At 32.3% G+C, this 18737-nt stretch overlaps 1 protein-coding gene across 1 annotated transcript in view; it reads right to left on the bottom strand.

The window, feature by feature from the left end:
* Nucleotides 1-1376: 1376 nt before the first annotated feature.
* LOC139497232 (caspase-3-like) overlaps nt 1377-18737 on the bottom strand; it is a 303768-nt gene continuing 286407 nt past the window's right edge. Inside the window, exons 14-15 of the mRNA XM_071285363.1 lie at nt 17429-17719; nt 1377-5135 (exon numbers count right to left, since the gene is read on the bottom strand). Of these exons, the coding sequence (XP_071141464.1) occupies nt 4912-5135; nt 17429-17719 (515 nt within the window). The 3' untranslated portion in view covers nt 1377-4911. The remainder of the gene's footprint in view (nt 5136-17428; nt 17720-18737) is intronic.

Raw genomic sequence — 18737 nt, 5'->3', positions numbered from 1 at the left:
TACTTACGCTTCGGGTTATCTGTTCGCCTGTATTTGTATAATATAGTATTTGTATTGTAGATACTATCGCGTTGGGTTATCTTTTCGCCTGTATTTGTATAATATAGTATTTGTATTGTAGATACTATCGCTTTGGGTTATCTGTTCGCCTGTATTTGTATAACATAGTATTTGAATTGTAGATACTATCACTTTGGGTTATCTTTTCGCCTGTATTTGTATAATATAGTATTTGTATTGTAGATACTATCGCTTCGGGTTATCTGTTTGCTTGTATTTGTATAATATAGTATTTGTATTGTATATACTATCGCTTCTTCGGGTTATCTGTTCTCCAGTATTTGTACAATATAGTATTTGTATTTTATATACTATCACTTCAGGTTATCTGTTAGCCTGTATTTGTATAATATAGTATTTGTATTGTAGATACTATCGCTTCGGGTTATCTGTTCGCCTGTATTTGTATAATATAGTATTTGTATTGTAGATACTATCACTTCAGGTTATCTGTTCGCCTGTATTTGTATTGTAGATACTATCACTTCGGGTTATCTGTTCGACTGTATTTGTATTGTAGATACTATCACTTCAGGTTATCTGTTCGCCTGTATTTGTATAATATAGTATTTGTATTTTATATACTATCACTTCAGGTTATCTGTTCGCCTGTATTTGTATAATATAGTATTTGTATTGTAGATACTATCACTTCAGGTTATCTGTTCGCCTGTATTTGTATAATATAGTAAATGTATTTTATATACTATCACTTCAGGTTATCTGTTCGCCTGTATTTGTATAATATAGTATTTGTATAGTAGATACTATCGCTTAGGGTTATCTGTTCGCCTGTATTTGTATAATATAGTATTTGTATAGTAGATACTATCGCTTTGGGTTATCTTTTCGCCTGTATTTGTATAATATAGTATTTGTATTGTAGATACTATCGCTTTGGGTTATCTGTTCGCCTGTATTTGTATAACATAGTATTTGAATTGTAGATACTATCGCTTCGGGTTATCTGTTCGCCTGTATTTGTATAATATAGTATTTGTATTGTAGATACTATCGCTTCAGGTTATCTGTTCGCCTGTATTTGTATTGTAGATACTATCACTTCGGGTTATCTGTTCGCCTGTATTTGTATAATATAGTATTTGTATTGTAGATACTATCACTTCAGGTTATCTGTTTGCCAGTATTTGTATAATATAGTATTTGTATTTTATATACTATCGCTTCGGGTTATCTGTTCGCCTGTATTTGTATAATATAGTATTTGTATTGTAGATACTATCGCTTAGGGTTATCTGTTTGCCTGTATTTGTATAATATAGTATTTGTATTGTATAAAATAAAAAGGCGTTAAAAAAAGTCAAAATTAACTTTAATTTGACATTAACAAAAAAAGACAGACATTAGTATTACTAAAAAAACATTAAATCTATCAGGTGCAGAAACAATTCCGTCATTTCATAAATGTATGTCCTTCACTGTAACATTTTTTTGAAAACATTTATTGTCTAATATCCTAAGTTGATAGATGGTGTATGCATTTGACAAAGGGGTAAATGATTGAATATAACGATATAAGGGATACCATTCATATAAACAGAAACCTTACAATACCATATATATATAAAGACAAAAAGAACTTCAACAAGGACAACTATCTGTCTCGACATTTAAAGGTTACCAAGTTTCGACCTAAATACATGTGAAATATTGAACCCCTGTCAATTCAGTTAGCAACAACAATGGTAAATTTATAATAGTTAATGTACAAGATTCTTACTATGTACGTATTCATATACAATATTAGGTCAATGTCAGAAAAATATAAACTTTTTTGTATGAGGCTGAGAAACTGGGGAAAGGCGAGGTTTTACCGAGCCCTTCCCCAATTTATATGCCGAATACAAAAAAGTTTATATTTTTATGACATTGACCTAATATTGTGTTTATACTTCAACATGAATTATCACATTGATATCTGTTTAAATTGCAAAATAAATACATTGATAGCTGTTTACATTGTTACACAAATTGTCCTTAATGAACCCCTGATTGTGGAAAAGGTGTTCCATGATAAAATTGAAATTGTACAAAATAAAGCTGTGTTACTATAATTAGGGAAAAGGCACAACTAGTTGCAGTATAAACTAGAGGCTCTCAAGAGCCTAGCTGTATAGCTCACCTGAATCTACTTTGGTTTTTGAAATTATATAAAAAAGATAAAACTTGGTTTAGAACATGTAATATGGCATTCTATTCTGTGATTTTCTAAAAGAAGACATTACAAGTATGCATTTCCCATAGGGTCCTATGTTTAACTAAGTCCCTCGCTGGCGGCCATTGAGTTTGCAAGGTGCTACAGGGTTCACTACTGGACATTGTTCAGAAGGGCGACAGAGTTTGCAAAGTGCTACAAGTTTCACTGGACATCGTTTAGAAGGATGACAGAGTTTACAGAGGTGCAGCAGGATTCACTTGACATTGTCTAGAAGGATGAACTAGTTTGAAAATATGTTTTATGGTTCACTTGATATATTCAAGAAGGAGGTGATAGTTTCAAAGGTCTGACATGGTTCACTGATCATTCGATTCACAATGAGGGCAGTGTTTTTTGTTTTGCTTCACTGAAGATGGTCAAAAAGGAAAAAAAAAGGTACAATTAACAAATTGCTGGATGATTAGACCCAGTAGATGATTTTAATGTAAAGGTCTTTACCAAACTAATGGTCAATTAGTTTTTACAAGCAGGGTAAATTTCGACAGCATTATGTGCAGATGCTGCATAATCCTGTTAAGTACATCAAGCCCACATGTAGAAAGTAACATCTTGAGCTGTTGGTTAAATTTACTAAGAACAAAGGTTCCTACATTTGTTTTAATAACAGACCACTGTTGCTTCTCATTTTCTTCCGGGTTCATTATTGTCGTAGATTTTGTTTTAACATGTTCTGAATTTATCTCAATTTTAGTAATTACATGTAAGAAAAGTAAAACAAAAATCATGTTGGATAGTCAGGAAAATATAATCAGGATTTTTTAATGCGAGACTATTAGGAAATATTCTGACTGTGGTTTAGTTGTATGAACAGAAGTATAACAACCAATGTATTACTGATTGCGTATCTACATAAAATAAGAATATTTTTTTTCTATTCATTTATTTCTCAAAAAAGACTGCTAATGAAATTACACAAATGATAACAAATGATAGTTAAACCAATCACATAAGTCATTATACATATCATATAAAGTAAAAAAAACATTACACAATATATTTTAAAGATATATAAATTGAAAACAGAAGCCTGAATGATTTTAAATTATTGATTGTCTCAATAATGTCAGTGCTAAAATATGTCAATTATATGTACAATGATAGTGATAAAATCATTATATGTACAATAAAACAAAATGCTAAATTCTGTCAGTTATATTTACAATCATAGTGATAAAATATGTCAGTTATCTGTACAATGATAGTGATAAAATATGTCAGTTTACAATGATCACAGTGATAAAATATGTCAGTTATCTGTACAATGATAGTGATAAAATATGTCAGTTTACAATGATCACAGTGATAAAATATGTCAGTTATCTGTACAATGATAGTGATAAAATATGTCAGTTTACAATGATCACAGTGATAAAATATGTCAGTTATCTGTACAATCATAGTGATAAAATCTGTCAGTTATCTGTACAATCACAGTGATAAAATATGTCAGTTATCTGTTCAATGATAGTGCTTTAACATCTCAGTTATATGTAAAATGACAGTGCTATATTCTGACAATTTTCTATACAATGATAGCCCTAAAATCTGTCAATCGACCATTTTTGAGTTCATGCATTTCCGTAAAAAATTAGGTTTTAATTGACATCATTCGTATCGTTACTTCCTTCCCATGCGATTGAACAAATATGATCTTATATATATTGCAAAAATTTTCGGCAAATTAAATTCTTATAATTGGTTATCAGCACTGCTGTCATTATGGAATTGTGATTAAAAACCTTTGGAACAAAAATTATTTTTAGTTTATCCTGCATAAAGACAATCCCAAAGATGCTTGGAGAACTTGATAGTGCAGGGATACAGGCGGTTTCCTCTATCTGGTAAATGACATTATAAAGGCAAGCATAATTGAAGAACGTTTGAAGTGAAGGATATAACTCGAAAGTAGTCTATTATCTGTACAATGATAAAAATGAGTGTGCTATGATCTGAACATCTCATTCATTTGTTAATGAAAAATTCAAAACAAACCAAAAACATGTATCAACAATAATTATTAATTCTTTAATTCTTTAATGATGAAAATACTGTATATGAAAAAGATTTCTAAACAAGAATGTGTCCATAGTACACGGAGCCCCCACTCGCGCTATCATTTCCATGTTTAGTGGACTGTGAAATTGGGGTCAAAACTCTTATTTGGCATTAAAATTAGAAAGATCATACAATAAGGAACATGTGTACTAAGTTTCAAGTTGATTGGACTTCAACTTCATCAATAACTACCTTGATTAAAAGCTTTAACCTGAAGCGGGACAGATGGACGAACGGACAGACGGACTACCAAAAGAACATTTAATGCAAAACAAAACAAATAAATGAACTATCGCTCACAAAAGTTTGTTTTTTCATAATAACACCACTAATGGCGAAAGGAAAGAAAATAAAACTGGACCTTATGAATAAATTTGAGACGATATTTTCAATGTTTGATGAATAAACAAAAAGGTTTTATCTATTCATAAAAAAATGAGGACTTTAAATCAGTTGCATAAATCCTTGAACTTGGAAAATATATACTTCGTTTATGATAATGATCATAAATGGTTTGATAACAATTTTCCTCCCAAATCAGTTTTATTGAACTGTTATTACAAGAAAAATTTCTTCGTAGATGTAGTCTCTACTTGTGCCATCTGACATTTTTGTGCCAAGCTTCCAGATTGTGGTGCATATTCTGGATTCGTAGCTATTTCTCTTCTCACATATCTTAATATCTCCTCGATATGTTCCTCATTGTATTTACTCTTGGCAACAGACAAGAAAGCTCTTATGAAAAATGCTCCTTCATGTATATTTCGAATTGATACATATCCTGTAATTCAAAAGAAAAACTGTAACTTTTATAATTAACTAGTTGTTCCAATATTTTGTTAGATGATGGAATTTTAATTTGTTATAGTGAAAATAGATCATTAATACTGACTTAAAAGACTGCATCAATCAAATACTATGGAAGTAAACATGTATCACTTCACATAAATGAAGTATTTCCCACCGGAATAGAAATAAATGATGCATGCAAAATCTGCTTATTGAGTCAGTAATATCTACAGAAACAATTTGCAAAATTGTAACTCAGACAAGAGTGAACATGTTGAAATGTCTTGCCTTCTTTACTCACCATTGCTTATAATTATGTATATAGTCCTTAATATAAAGCTTTACTACAACTATCACATAAAATTAACATAATCCAAGAAAAGGAGGTCAAGGTCAGATAAACCAAACGAGAAATACATGTACACCTTAAAATCATTCACTACACTATATATTAGGGATGTCAACGAGTACTCGATTATTGCTCGGTAGTACCGAGTATCGAATACCAAAATGATACTCGACTAATCAATTTCTGTTAGAATGTTGTTGCCTGATTAATGAAGATATTTTCTATCAAAAGTGCCTCCTGTGAAATTAAATATTATTCAATATTAAAATACGTTTTCGAAAGTTTGCGTTTAATTGTCATTTAAAATTCCCTCGAACAGAGGTAGCTAGCTATGAAAAAGAGGACATTTCCAATGCTTACACTTTTAGCTAATCGTGTCTTAGGAATTCCACCACCTCTGTATCGTCAGAACAAATATTTTTATCAGCAATACTGTTAGTTACGTTACAAAGTCGAGAAATCGACTCGTCCCAGAAAAGTTGAAAGGATAATATTTCTAAATAAAAAGGTAAATAAAAAATAATTCGTTCAACCCTGTGTCGACCCCCAGAGAATGGTTAAGGCCATTAGTAAGTCATTATTATAACACCTTTGTTGATCACTTAATGTGTTTTTGTACAATTCACAAATACTGTTGTTTGAGTTTACAATTTTGTATAGATGTTTATTAATTAATTGATCAGATAATTGTCAGTTTACATAATTAGTGCATGTAGTAAATGAGCTAATTATGATATACAATTTCTGGGACTGTTTAATCTGGTCCTTCGTTTATGTATCTAATAATGATGAGAGTTTTACGTCCATTAGACAACGAACAACCAACAATAGGTAAAATGGGTATAGTTTTGTGTTTCCATTTTGTAAATATTTTACCGAGCGAATACGAGTACCACTCGGTAAATCAAACGAGTACTCGATTAATAAAACTTCACCGAGTTGACATCCCTACTATATCTAGTTGACCTATTGCTTATAGTTTCTAAGAAACAGACTTAACCAAGTAAACTTAACATTCATGATTGACCAATGAACCATGGTAAAAGTTCAAAGTCAGATGAACAATGCAAGGCAGACATGTACACCTTACAATTCTATATATGCATTAAATATAGTTGACCTATTGCGTATAGTATATACAAGAAACAAACGTAACCATGAAAACTTAATATTGAACAATGAACCCCACCAAAATAAGGTCACGGTCAGATGATACCTGCCAGACAGATATTAACAGCTTACAATCCTCCCATACACCAAATATACTATACCTATTGCTTATAGTTTAAGAAAAACAGACCAAAACACAAAAACTCAGCAGTAATTTGCAAAACGTGAAAATGAGGACAAGGTCGAAAAAAACCTGCCAGACTGACATGTACATAATAAATAATGTCCATACACCAAATATAGTTGCCTCATGCATTGCATATAGTATTAGAAAAAAAGAACAAAACTCAACAAAAACTTAACTTTGATCATGGAACCCTAAAAATGAGGTCAAAGTCATATGACACCTGGTAGTTGGACATGTATACCTTACAATCAATTCATTCACCAAATACATTGTATAGTATACCTATTGCATACAGTATAAGAAAACTTAACTATATCCACTGAACCATGAAAATGTATTCAAGGTCAGATGACACTTGCAGTTGGACATTTACACCTTACAACCCTTCCATACACCAACTATACTAGATCTACTGCATATAGTATCTGAGATACAAAACTTAACCTTGTTCACTGATCCATGCAATGAGGTCAAGGTCAAATGAAAACTGTCTGATGGAGATGATGACCTTGTAAGGTACGAACATACCAACTATAGTTATCCTATTACTCATAATAAAAGAGAAATTAACATTACAAGAAATCTTCACTTTTTTCCAAGTAGTCACTGAACCATGAAAAACAGGTCAAGGACAATATGCATGTGACAGACAGAAACTTTGTAACATAAGGCATATATATACAAAGTATGCAGCATCCAGGTCTTCCACCTTCTAAAATATAAAGCTTTTAAGAAGCTATTTAACACCCTTGCCGCCGGATCACTATCCATATGTCGAGCTTTCTGCGACAAAAGTGGCAGGTTCGACAAAAATCACATTGATTATATTTAATTCCACCTTTTAATGTATAGTATATTTCACAAAACAAATATTTCCAATGGGGGTATTATATCTCAGATCTGATATAATTCTATTTGAGCGTTTGGCAATAACCTAAGGAATGTTTTGACAGTATCCAAAAGCATGCACTTTTCAACAAATATCATGAAGAATAACAAAGACAAAGATCAGCATTGAAACACTGCACTTTTGGAAAATGACTGTTTTTGTACTAAGTCTTACCTTCAATATTGCAAAATATGATAAAAAAAGTCCATATATCAATGAAAACATCATTTATGTTCATACCGTCCAGTTATTAAAAAGAGTCTATACGGGTAGAATGAAAATGAAATACAAATCAGCATTTACCCAGAATGCCCTAGACAAAGATCATTTGCAAACTGTTTTTAACTTTTTATGAAATGATAAGACACATCCGCTAGAGCATCTTACATAATGTTAAAATGAAACACCGCAAGTCTTATAGTCTAGAAGTTATCAGTGAGCAGATCACTGAATCAACAGAGTGTAGCCTATAAGCTAATATTGGCAGATCACTGTATCAACAGGTGTTAGCCTTGAAGCTAAAAATGAGCAGATCACTCTATCAATAGATGGTAGCCTTGAAGTTAAAAGTGAGCAGACCATTATATCAACAGTTGGTAGCCTTGAAGATTAAAGTGAGCAGATCACTTTATCAACAGATGGTAGCCTGGAAGTAAAAAATGGGCAGACCACTCAATCAACAGATGGTAGCCTTGAAGTTAAAAATGAGCAGATCACTCTATCAACAGATGGTAGCCTAGTAGTTAAAAATGGGCAGACCACTCTATCAACAGATGGCAGCCTAGAAGTTATCAGTGGGCGGATAACTCTATCAAGAGATGGTAGCCTTGAAGTTAAAAGTGGGCATCACTGTATCAATAGATGGTAGCCTAGAAGTTAAAAATGGGCAGACCACTCTATCAACAGATGGTAGCCTAGAATTTAAAAGCGAGCAGATCACTGTATCAACAGATGGTAGCCTAGAAATTAACCAGATGCTCCGCAGGGCGCAGCTTTCTACGACCGCAGAGGTTGAACCCTGAACGGTTGGGGCAAGAATGGATACAATCAAGCTGGATTCAGCTCTAAATTTGGATTGTGATTAAATAATTGACACAGCATAGGTTTCTGACACAGAATGAATGTGGTCTAATGAACTTAAAATTTTTGTTTTGCTTTTGAGCAATTCACTATGCTGTTGAATATTAATCCTCTCAAAAAAATGTTTGAAGAAATTTTCTTATTATTTATGAAATCTGAAATGAGAAAAATTAAAATGTAAAAAAAGTGCTTGTTAGGCCACACCAAATTGTTTACTTGTTCGACGGACCCACCCGCACCTATTTTTTTCAAAGTAGAATTTTTTTGTATTTTTTTTTATTCCAGCTTCCCGCATCTGGAAATTTAGTCATGTCCATTTCCCGCACAGTTTTTTTTTGGTAAATATTATAAAAAGATATCAAAATTTGTTTTTAAGTCTAACCTGTATATAAAGATTTTAAACATAAAAGCACCCCACCACACTGTGTAAATATCTGTGAGAATATTTGTTTTAGCATGAAACTTATTTATCCAAAGTGGGAGTGCTCCGATATAAATTTATAACAGCGGAAATACCTGTAAAGAACAAAAAATTGGTTTCTTTCCCCCTTACTTATATTTCCTTTAAAAAAATGTTCGTTGTTAGAATAAAGTACAAAGAACGTCTGAAGGATTTGCCTTCAACTGCAATTTTATTGTATGCTGGCCAAACAAAACTATCCATAGCCGCTGAATGTGTATGTACCTGTCCTGATTGATTCAGGGGCCTGTCGTTCAGTAGTTATCGTTTGTTGATGTTGTTCATTGGTATTTTCCCGTTTGGATGTATAAATTAGATCGAATTGTGTACGCTAATAATGTTGGGGTCCTTTATAGCTTGCTGTTTAGTCTGTATCAAAGCCCTGTGTACAAGGCTGTACTTTGACCTGTGTTTGTTATAATAAGGTTGAGAACAATCCTCCCTCAGACAAGGGGTCAGTTTACTGATGTAGAAAAGAAAATACAAATACCAAGGATTTGTAAAACCTTTGAAAATTGGAATTTTGTACTCAAAAAGAGGAGAGTTACATCATATTTTAAACAACTTTTTCTAAAAGAGGGGTCCACTTATTTTGAATAATATGAAACTGTTAGAGTAGATGTGTTAATTTAACATGGTTAAATTTCCAGGAATATTACAAAATTCTTGGACATGTTTTGACCATTTAATACCAGATAGATATATAGTTCTTTGAGAAAATATGAGCCCTTTTGTACGAACAAATATATTATAACTTATATTGATCCCTCATAAAACATGTAAAAGGGATATTTATAACATTAAGGGGTTGCCCCCAAACTGATTATGACTTGGATGGAGAATTGTTTCATTGTCAGTAACACATACAAGACCAGATTTAATTATTTCTTGGTGAACAGGGAAAAAATACTTCAGAAATTAAAGAAATGTCAAAGTACAAGTGATAAATCAAGTTTTAATATTGTCAAAACCTACTACTTTATGTTTACAAAAAAAATATATAATCGCTCGCCTTTACTTTTCAAGCTTCGCCTCAAAAATTTGCAAATTAAATATTTTTTTATTACAATTTTCAAATCGCTCGCTCCCCTCAAATTTTGGAGTCCAAAAATCCGTAGAACAAGAAATTAAATTGGTGTGGCCTTATCACTGAATGGTAAAGATTGTTTTAATTTATCAGTTGGTAGTAAAAGTGAATATACATTGTATATTGTATAAAACAATGATTTAAGTTGATTCAACTACTATTCTGGACAAAGAAAGATAACTCCAATTGAAAATTTCTTCCTATTGCACAATATTGTGCAATTAGATATTTCTTGCTATTGCGCAATACTGTGCAATTGAAGATTATTTGCTATTGCGCAATACTGTGCAATTGAAATTTTCTTGCTATTGCACAATACTGAGCAATTGAAGATTTCTTGCTATTGCTGAATACTGTGCAATTGAAAATTTCTTGCTATTGCACAATACTTAGTATATAATTTTGGATCCTGATTTGGACCAACTTGAAACTGGGCCCATAATCAAAAATCTAAGTACATGTTTAGATTCAGCATATCAAAGAAGCCCAAGAATTCAATTTTTGTTAAAATCAAACTTAATTTAATTTTGGACCCTTTGGACTTTAATGTAGACCAATTTGAGAACGGGACCAAAAATTAAGAATCTACATACATTTGTACACAGTTAGATTTTGCATATCAAAGAACCCCAATTATTCTATTTTTGATGAAATCAAACAAAGTTTAATTTTGGACCCCGATTTGGACTAACTTGAAAACTGGGCTAAAAATCAAAAATCTTAGTACATTTTTAGATTCAGCATATCAAAGAACCCCAAGGATTAAATTTTTGTTAAAATCAAACTAAGTTTAATTTTGGACCCTTTGGACCTTAAAGACCAAACAGCCTATTGTTTATGCGCATCAACTAACGCAACTTGGTAGTGACATAAAAGCTCTATGACGTTGTTTCTAGCAATAAAAACACGTCAAATTATAACGTCCTATTTCATGTTTTTCATTGATTCCATCATGGTGTACGCTTAAAAATAAGTCCTTCAAGAAAAGAGGAATTAAGCGATGTGCTGATATCTTGTTGAAATTTAGCACAAATGGACACAAAAGATACTACACTATATTTAATCTTCATTCTTATAACTAGAGGCTCCAAAGAGCCTGTGTCGCTCACCTTGGTCTATGTGAATATTAAACAAAGGAAGCAGATGGATTCATGACAAAATTGTGTTTTGGTGATGGTGATGTGTTTGTAAATCTTACTTTACTAGTCTTGCTGCTTACATTTATCTCTATCTATAATGAACTTGGCCCAGTAGTTTCAGTGGAAAATGTTAATAAAAATTTACAAATTTTATGAAAATTGTTAAAAATTGACTATAAAGGACAATAACTCCTTAGGGGGTCAATTGACAATTTCGGTCATGTTGACTTATTTGTAAATCTTACTTTGCTGAACATAATTGCTGTTTACAGTTTATCTCTATCTATAATAAAATTTAAGATAATAACCAAAAACAGCAAAATTTCCTTTAAATTACCGATTCAGGGGCAGCAACCCAACAATGGGTTGTCAGATTCATCTGAAAATTATAGGGCAGATAGATCTTGATCTGATTAATAATTTTACCTCGTGTTGGATTTGCTCTAAATGCTTTGGTTTTTGAGTTATAAGCCAAAAACTGCATTTTACCCCTATGTTCTATTTTTAGCTGTGGCGGCCATCTTGATTTGATAGTCGGGTCACCGGACACATTTTTAAAACAAGATACCCCAAAGATGATGATTGCCAAGTTTGGATTAATTTGGCCCAGTAGTTTCAGAGGAGAAGATTTTTGTAAAAGATAACTAAGATTTACGAAAAATGGTTAAAAATTGACTATAAAGGGCAATAACTCATAAACGGGTCAACTGACCATTTCGGTCATGTTGACTTATATGTAAATCCTACTTTATTAATCATTATTGCTGTTTACAGTTTATCTCTATCTATATAATATTCAAGATAATAACCAAAAACTGCAAAATTTCCACAAAATTACCAATTCAGGGGCAGCAACCCAACAACAGGTTGACTGACTCATCTGAAAATTTCAGGGCAGATAGATCTTGACCTGATAAACATTTTTACCCCATGTCAGATTTCCTCTAAATGCTTTTGTTTTTGAGTTATAAGCCAAAAACTGCATTTTACCCCTATGTTCTATTTTTAGCTGTGGCGACCATCTTGGTTGGATGACCGGGTCACGCCACACATTTTTTAAACTAGATACCCCAATGATGATTGTGGCCAAGTTTGGTTCAATTTGGCCCAGTAGTTTCAGAGGAGAAGATTTTTGTAAAAGATAACTAAGATTTACGAAAAATGGTTAAAAATTGACTATAAAGGGCAATAACTCCTAAACGGGTCAACTGACCATTTCGGTCATGTTGACTTATTTGTAAATCCTACTTTACTAAACATGATTGCTGTTTACAGTTTATCTCTATCTATAATAATATTCAAGATAATAACCAAAAACTGCAAAATTTCCACAAAATTACCAATTCAGGGGCAGCAACCCAACAACGGGTTGACCGATTCATCTGAAAATTTCAGGGCAGATAGATCTTGACCTGATAAACATTTTTACCCCATGTCAGATTTCCTCTAAATGCTTTGGTTTTTGAGTTATAAGCCAAAAACTGCATTTTACCCCTATGTTCTATTTTTAGCCGTGGCGGCCATCTTGGTTGGTTGACCGGGTCACGCCACACATTTTTTAAACTAGATACCCCAATGATGATTGTGGCCAAGTTTGGTTCAATTTGGCCTTGTAGTTTCAGAGGAGAAGATTTTTGTAAAAGTTAACAACGACGACGGACGACGGACGACGGACGACGGACGACGGACGCAAAGTGATGGGAAAAGCTCACTTGGCCCTTCAGGCCAGGTGAGCTAATAATAATGAAATATAAATTTTGATATCGACTTTTTGCATTTGCGCCGATCTACATATATTTTTCTTTATTCTTTCAGATGCGTAGATTTTGTCTTATATTTGTCCCGATCTGCATTTCATTTTTTTTTATTCTTTCACTTGCGTAGATTTTTTCTTTCGTTTGCCTCGATTGTGTACAGGTTAATAAGATAGGTGAAAGTTATTTTCATGCCCAATTTATGGGCATTGTGTTTTCTGGTATGTGCGTCAGTCTGTCCCGCTTCAGATTAAAGTTTTTGATCAAGCTGGTTTTTAATTAAGTTGAAGTCCTACCAACTTAAAACTTGGTCCACGTGTTTCTTATGATATGATCCTTCTAATTTTAATGTCAATTTTTCAAATATTTCAAAAGATGAGTATTCAGAAGGTTAGGCCGATAAGCAATTATTCCTAGAAGTTTTGACATGCTGGCAACGTATGCATGATGATTCTCGTAAAATAATGTCGGATCTTGCAATGAAGTTAAAATTTATTTCTACTGCTTATTTGACAAAATCTTATAGTAAAAATAAAATTATGACAAAGGGTCATTGTCGTTTGTCATTTGTTTCATTTCAAATTGTCTTAAAGGGAAATGATAAACATTTCTCCTGATTTCACTGTAGATTACAGCTAATTTCCTACTGTATGTAGATCATCACTTTGGTTAGCTTGCTTGCTTTGTTTGTATATTAATTTGTATATTATTATATTTTGATAACGTCCAATTGAATTGAAATATCATATATACAGGTTTATATACCTATATATGAAGATGTCAATAATCTTAATTACAAAGCTTGAATAAAGATTTATACAAAGCAAGGAAGCCAACCAAAGTTTTACCCTTCATGCATTAGGAAATTAGACAAAACATATTAATAAAAAGAATAATATACAACACACAATCTCTTCCTTTCATTTAGTTACAACTATGACCGGAAAGATTGAAAACAAATTTTATTTTCAATGCCGGCAACAACCTTGTCTGTGTTTTAATTTCCAAAATGAGCAATTTAGATTTATAACATTTTATCCTGTTGGAGAAATCTGATTTTGTAGTTTTCAACGGAAAACTATTTCGAAATTAATTTTTGAATTAAAAACGTTTTGCATTTTATATTTACTGTCTTGTTTATTTAAAACACGTAGAGTAGTAATAACAGGTATTGCATTTTATGATAGATGTATAACCTTTCAGAATCAAAAACTTTAATTCATATATTATACCTATATTTTTAATTTCCTTAAATCTTACTATTATTCAAAAATAATGAATTCACAAACTAGATGGAATAATTTCTATACGTTCGTCTTAGTCGTGAAAAATAATGGTATAAAAAAGTCCGCCCATGCTTTTGTATGTCCGTCTGTCAACAGTCTTGAATGAGTTCGTTACGGCAACCTTCTAAAATTGACGAGGAAAAAAAACCACACATCTAGTCGGATAAAGTCAAATACTCTGTAAGTTAGTTAACATCTTTCATTTCTTTTTTTTATTTTCAATAATTTTGCTAATGAGGGGCAGAGGACAAAAAAGCCTTTCCTAACAAAAGCGGCGTGAAAGGTTATTTCAAACAATTTTCCATTCCGACGGATGCTGTTTCTGAAGGTTTATAATGTTGTTCGGCAACAGCATCTTATTCATAAGATCTGATACTGATACATGCATTTAATCTCTTGTATTACCGGATATTAAAGTTGGTGAATATAGTTGTTAGTCTTGGAAATTTAAAAGTGGGTTTCAAACGTCCAATTTTCGATTTTTTTCAAACAGTGCGCCAGCAAGGAAAGTTTGTACTATGACGTCAGATGCAATGTTCTGAAGAAAGACAACTCTTTTCTTCAAAACGAACGAGAAAAAAAAACATGAAAATTGCTCATAACTTTTTTGAAAGGTCAGTTTCATACACTTTTTTTTGCTTTATTTTGAAGAGTACACATGGCACTTTCCTTCTTTTTATGAATAAATCACTGGTAGATTTTTTTAAATACTGGAAACGTTTTTCATTTTTATGTTTTATTTTTGGCGGGAATGAAATAAATCATATTTTTAAAGATCAAAACAATACGAGTTTTAAACTCTTGAACCTGAATTTGATAGATACAAATCTACGTTTTAAAATGAAACAAGAATTATGCTTGTAGGTTTGATATAAAGTATTTTATTGAGAGTTTAGATAACAAGCAAATAGTATGTTAATATTCAGGAAATTACAAAACTATGGTTGCTATAGTGACAAAACTAAGTCGGTGACCCCCAATTTTTTTCATCATTTTTTGTTCCTCAAATCATGAAATACCTTCACACAAAATTTTAAGGAAAAATCACTGGTAGAAATGATAGGCTGTTTGGTCTTTAATGTAGACCAATTTGAAAACTGGACCTAAAATTCAGAATCTACAGACACAGTTAGATTCGGCATATCAAAGAACCCCAATTATTCAATTTTTGATGAAATCAAACAAAGTTTAATTTTGGACCCTTTGGGCCCTTATTCCTAAACTGTTGGGACCAAACCTCTCAAAATCAATCCCAACCTTCCTTTTATGGACATGAACCTTGTGTTTAAATTTCATAGATTTCTGTTTACTTATACTAAAGTTATGGTGCGAAAACCAAGAAAAATGCTTATTTGTGCCCCTTTTTGGCCCCTACTTTCTAAACTGTTTGAACCTCAACTCCCAAAATCAATCCCAACCTTCCTTTTGTGGTCATAAACCTTGTGTTTAAATTTCATTGATTTCTATTTTCTAATACTAAAGTTATTGAGCAAAAACCAAGAATAATGCTTACTTGGGCCCTTTTTTGGCCTCTAATTCCTAAACTGTTGGAACCAAAACTCCCAAAATCAATCCCAACCTTTTTTTTGAGGTCATAAACCTTGTGTCAAAATTTCATAGATTTCTATTTACTTAAACTAAAGTTATATTGCGAAAACCAAGAAAATGCTTATTTGGGCTCTTTTTGGCCCCTAATTCCTAAAATAATGGGACCAAAACTCCCAAATACAATCCCAACCTTCCTTTTGTGGTCATAATCCTTGTGTTAAAATTTCATAGATTTCTATTCACTTTTACTGACGTTGGAGTGCGAAAACTAAAAGTATTTGGACGACAACGACGCCAACTTGATACCAATATACGACCAAAGATTTTTCAATTTTTGCGGTCTTATAAAAATGGGCAGACCACTCTATCAAAAGATGGTAGCCTTGAAGTTATCAGTGGGCGGATCACTCTATCAACAGATGGTAGCCTTGAAGTTAAAAATGGGCAGATCACTCTATCAAGAGATGGTAGCCTTGAAGTTAAAAGTGATAATATCACTCTTTCAACAGATGGTAGCCTTGAAGTTAAAAGTGAGCAGATCACTCTATCAAGAGATGGTAGCCTTGAAGTTAAAAGTGATAATATCACTCTTTCAACAGATGATAGCATTGAAGTTAAAATTGAGCAGACCACTCTATTAACAGATGGTAGCCTTGAAGTTAAAAGTGATAATATCACTCTTTCAACAGATGGTAGCCTTGAAGTTAAAATTGAGCAGATCACTCTATCAAGAGATGGTAGCCTTGAAGTTAAAAGTGATAATATCACTCTTTCAACAGATGATAGCATTGAAGTTAAAATTGAGCAGACCACTCTATTAACAGATGGTAGCCTTGAAGTTAAAAGTAAACAGATCACTATATCAAACACAAGAGGTAATATTTGAGTCAGGAGGGGTAAAAAGTTATGTATACTATCAAGGCAAGTGAATGAGAAAATAAAATAAGAATATCAACGACAATATGTCAAAAGACTGGTTGCATACATTTGAAAACATATATTGGCTGGCACTCAATAGTTAGCGTCACCAGTCAGTGGTGTTACAAAACAAATACCATTTCCCTTTTCATTCCATTAGTAATAACTACAATGGATCTCATTTAGAATATAATCCTAAGAACCGGTCAAATATAAACTTATTTTTATTTGTCCGGCCTGTTCAACAGATTTGAACTTTTGACATGTTGAAAGACATCAACCCATTTCAGCTATAGCGAGGTTCGAGTCATATCAGTTTTTGTCATCATGTTTTCCCATTTTACAATTGCACCTTGTATTTCTTATCTGGTCTTTTAATATTAATTATATTCCAATCCATCAACATAGACAGCATAAAATAAAAACATAAAAAAGATAAGTCAACTTAAAAATAAACAAAATATAAAAGATAGTTTACCTGGTGTTGATGCATATGCTACTATAATGTCAGCATCTGTTGGAACATTTTCTGAAGAAAAACTATGAGCATCAGTACAGAAAACTTCTGATGAGGCAGATGGCTGATCTAGAATTCCCCGTTTAAAAACAGAGGTCTCAACAGAACTTCTTTTTTGCCTGTTTCCAGGAAATTCATCATACCTTCCAACATGACCAGTATGGATTTTAGTTCCAAAACAATCAGACACCATAACCTTTTCCTGCTCTTCTTTTCCACGACAGGCTTGAATGAGAAATAGTTTTGGTTTACCTGAAATTAAATTTAAAAGTTAATAATACTTTACCACCTATGTCCAGAAGTAAATCCAGGCCTCTACAATAACTTTTTTTTTCAACTTGTCAAATAGGACAAGTACATACGAAAACTTACTTGTCCGAATGAAATTGTTACTTGTCCAATTTTTTTTTTATTAAAAATAATCTTTTTACATCTTAAGTTGATTACAGGAACAAAACGAATCTAAACAATAGAAAAGAATTTACTTTTCAAAAATATGAGACAAGTACAACTGAATCTAGTCATGTCGCAGGACTAAGGTTCTAGTTTTCATCAATGCTAGTCTCATCAGACTCTGCACATGAGGCACCATCTGATAGGCCTGTACACTCGTTGTTTTTTTTTAAGTTGAAAAAAGTCAATGAAAAGAAAAAGATAAGGTCTGATTGCCAATGAGACAACTCTCTGCAAGAGACCAAATGACACAGAAATTTACAACTATAGGTCACCATATTGCAAGTTTTGTTTTTTTCTACTTATGATCAAATATGATTTTGTGAATATTTATGGTAAATAATCAAACCAAAAAATGTTGTGAAAAAATTACTGGTATGGTATTTATTATAAGGAACAGAAGGTAGCAAAATCAGGTACTGATTTGTTTTGGTTCCGAAATGTCTCCTGCCTTGCCAAACTGTCCATTTATCTTGTGTACTAAATATGTCTCCTACGGTGTCAAACTGTCTACTAAACTTGGAGCTAAACCTGTCGAGGTGACGAACTGTCCTGTTGAGTTACCTTATCTACAAAGCGCATCATTAATTCAGATCAGTAAGACTGGTTTCCGAGAATAGTATACCATTTACCTTTTAAAACGTACCTAACAAAGAACCAGTTAAACATTAAAGATTCCAAGTAAACATGTTGAATAAAACGGTTTTGCATTTAAATAAACACAGAATACAGAAACATGTCAAATTGATATTTCTTTTCTTGTTTTTTGTTTATAATTACTTTGTTCATCAAAGTTGGATTAAATTTATTTTCTGCA

The sequence above is a fragment of the Mytilus edulis genome, chromosome 12 (genome assembly GCF_963676685.1).
Source record: "Mytilus edulis chromosome 12, xbMytEdul2.2, whole genome shotgun sequence".
NCBI lineage: Eukaryota > Metazoa > Mollusca > Bivalvia > Mytilida > Mytilidae > Mytilus > Mytilus edulis.
This window is presented reverse-complemented; position numbering and strand designations above follow the sequence as displayed.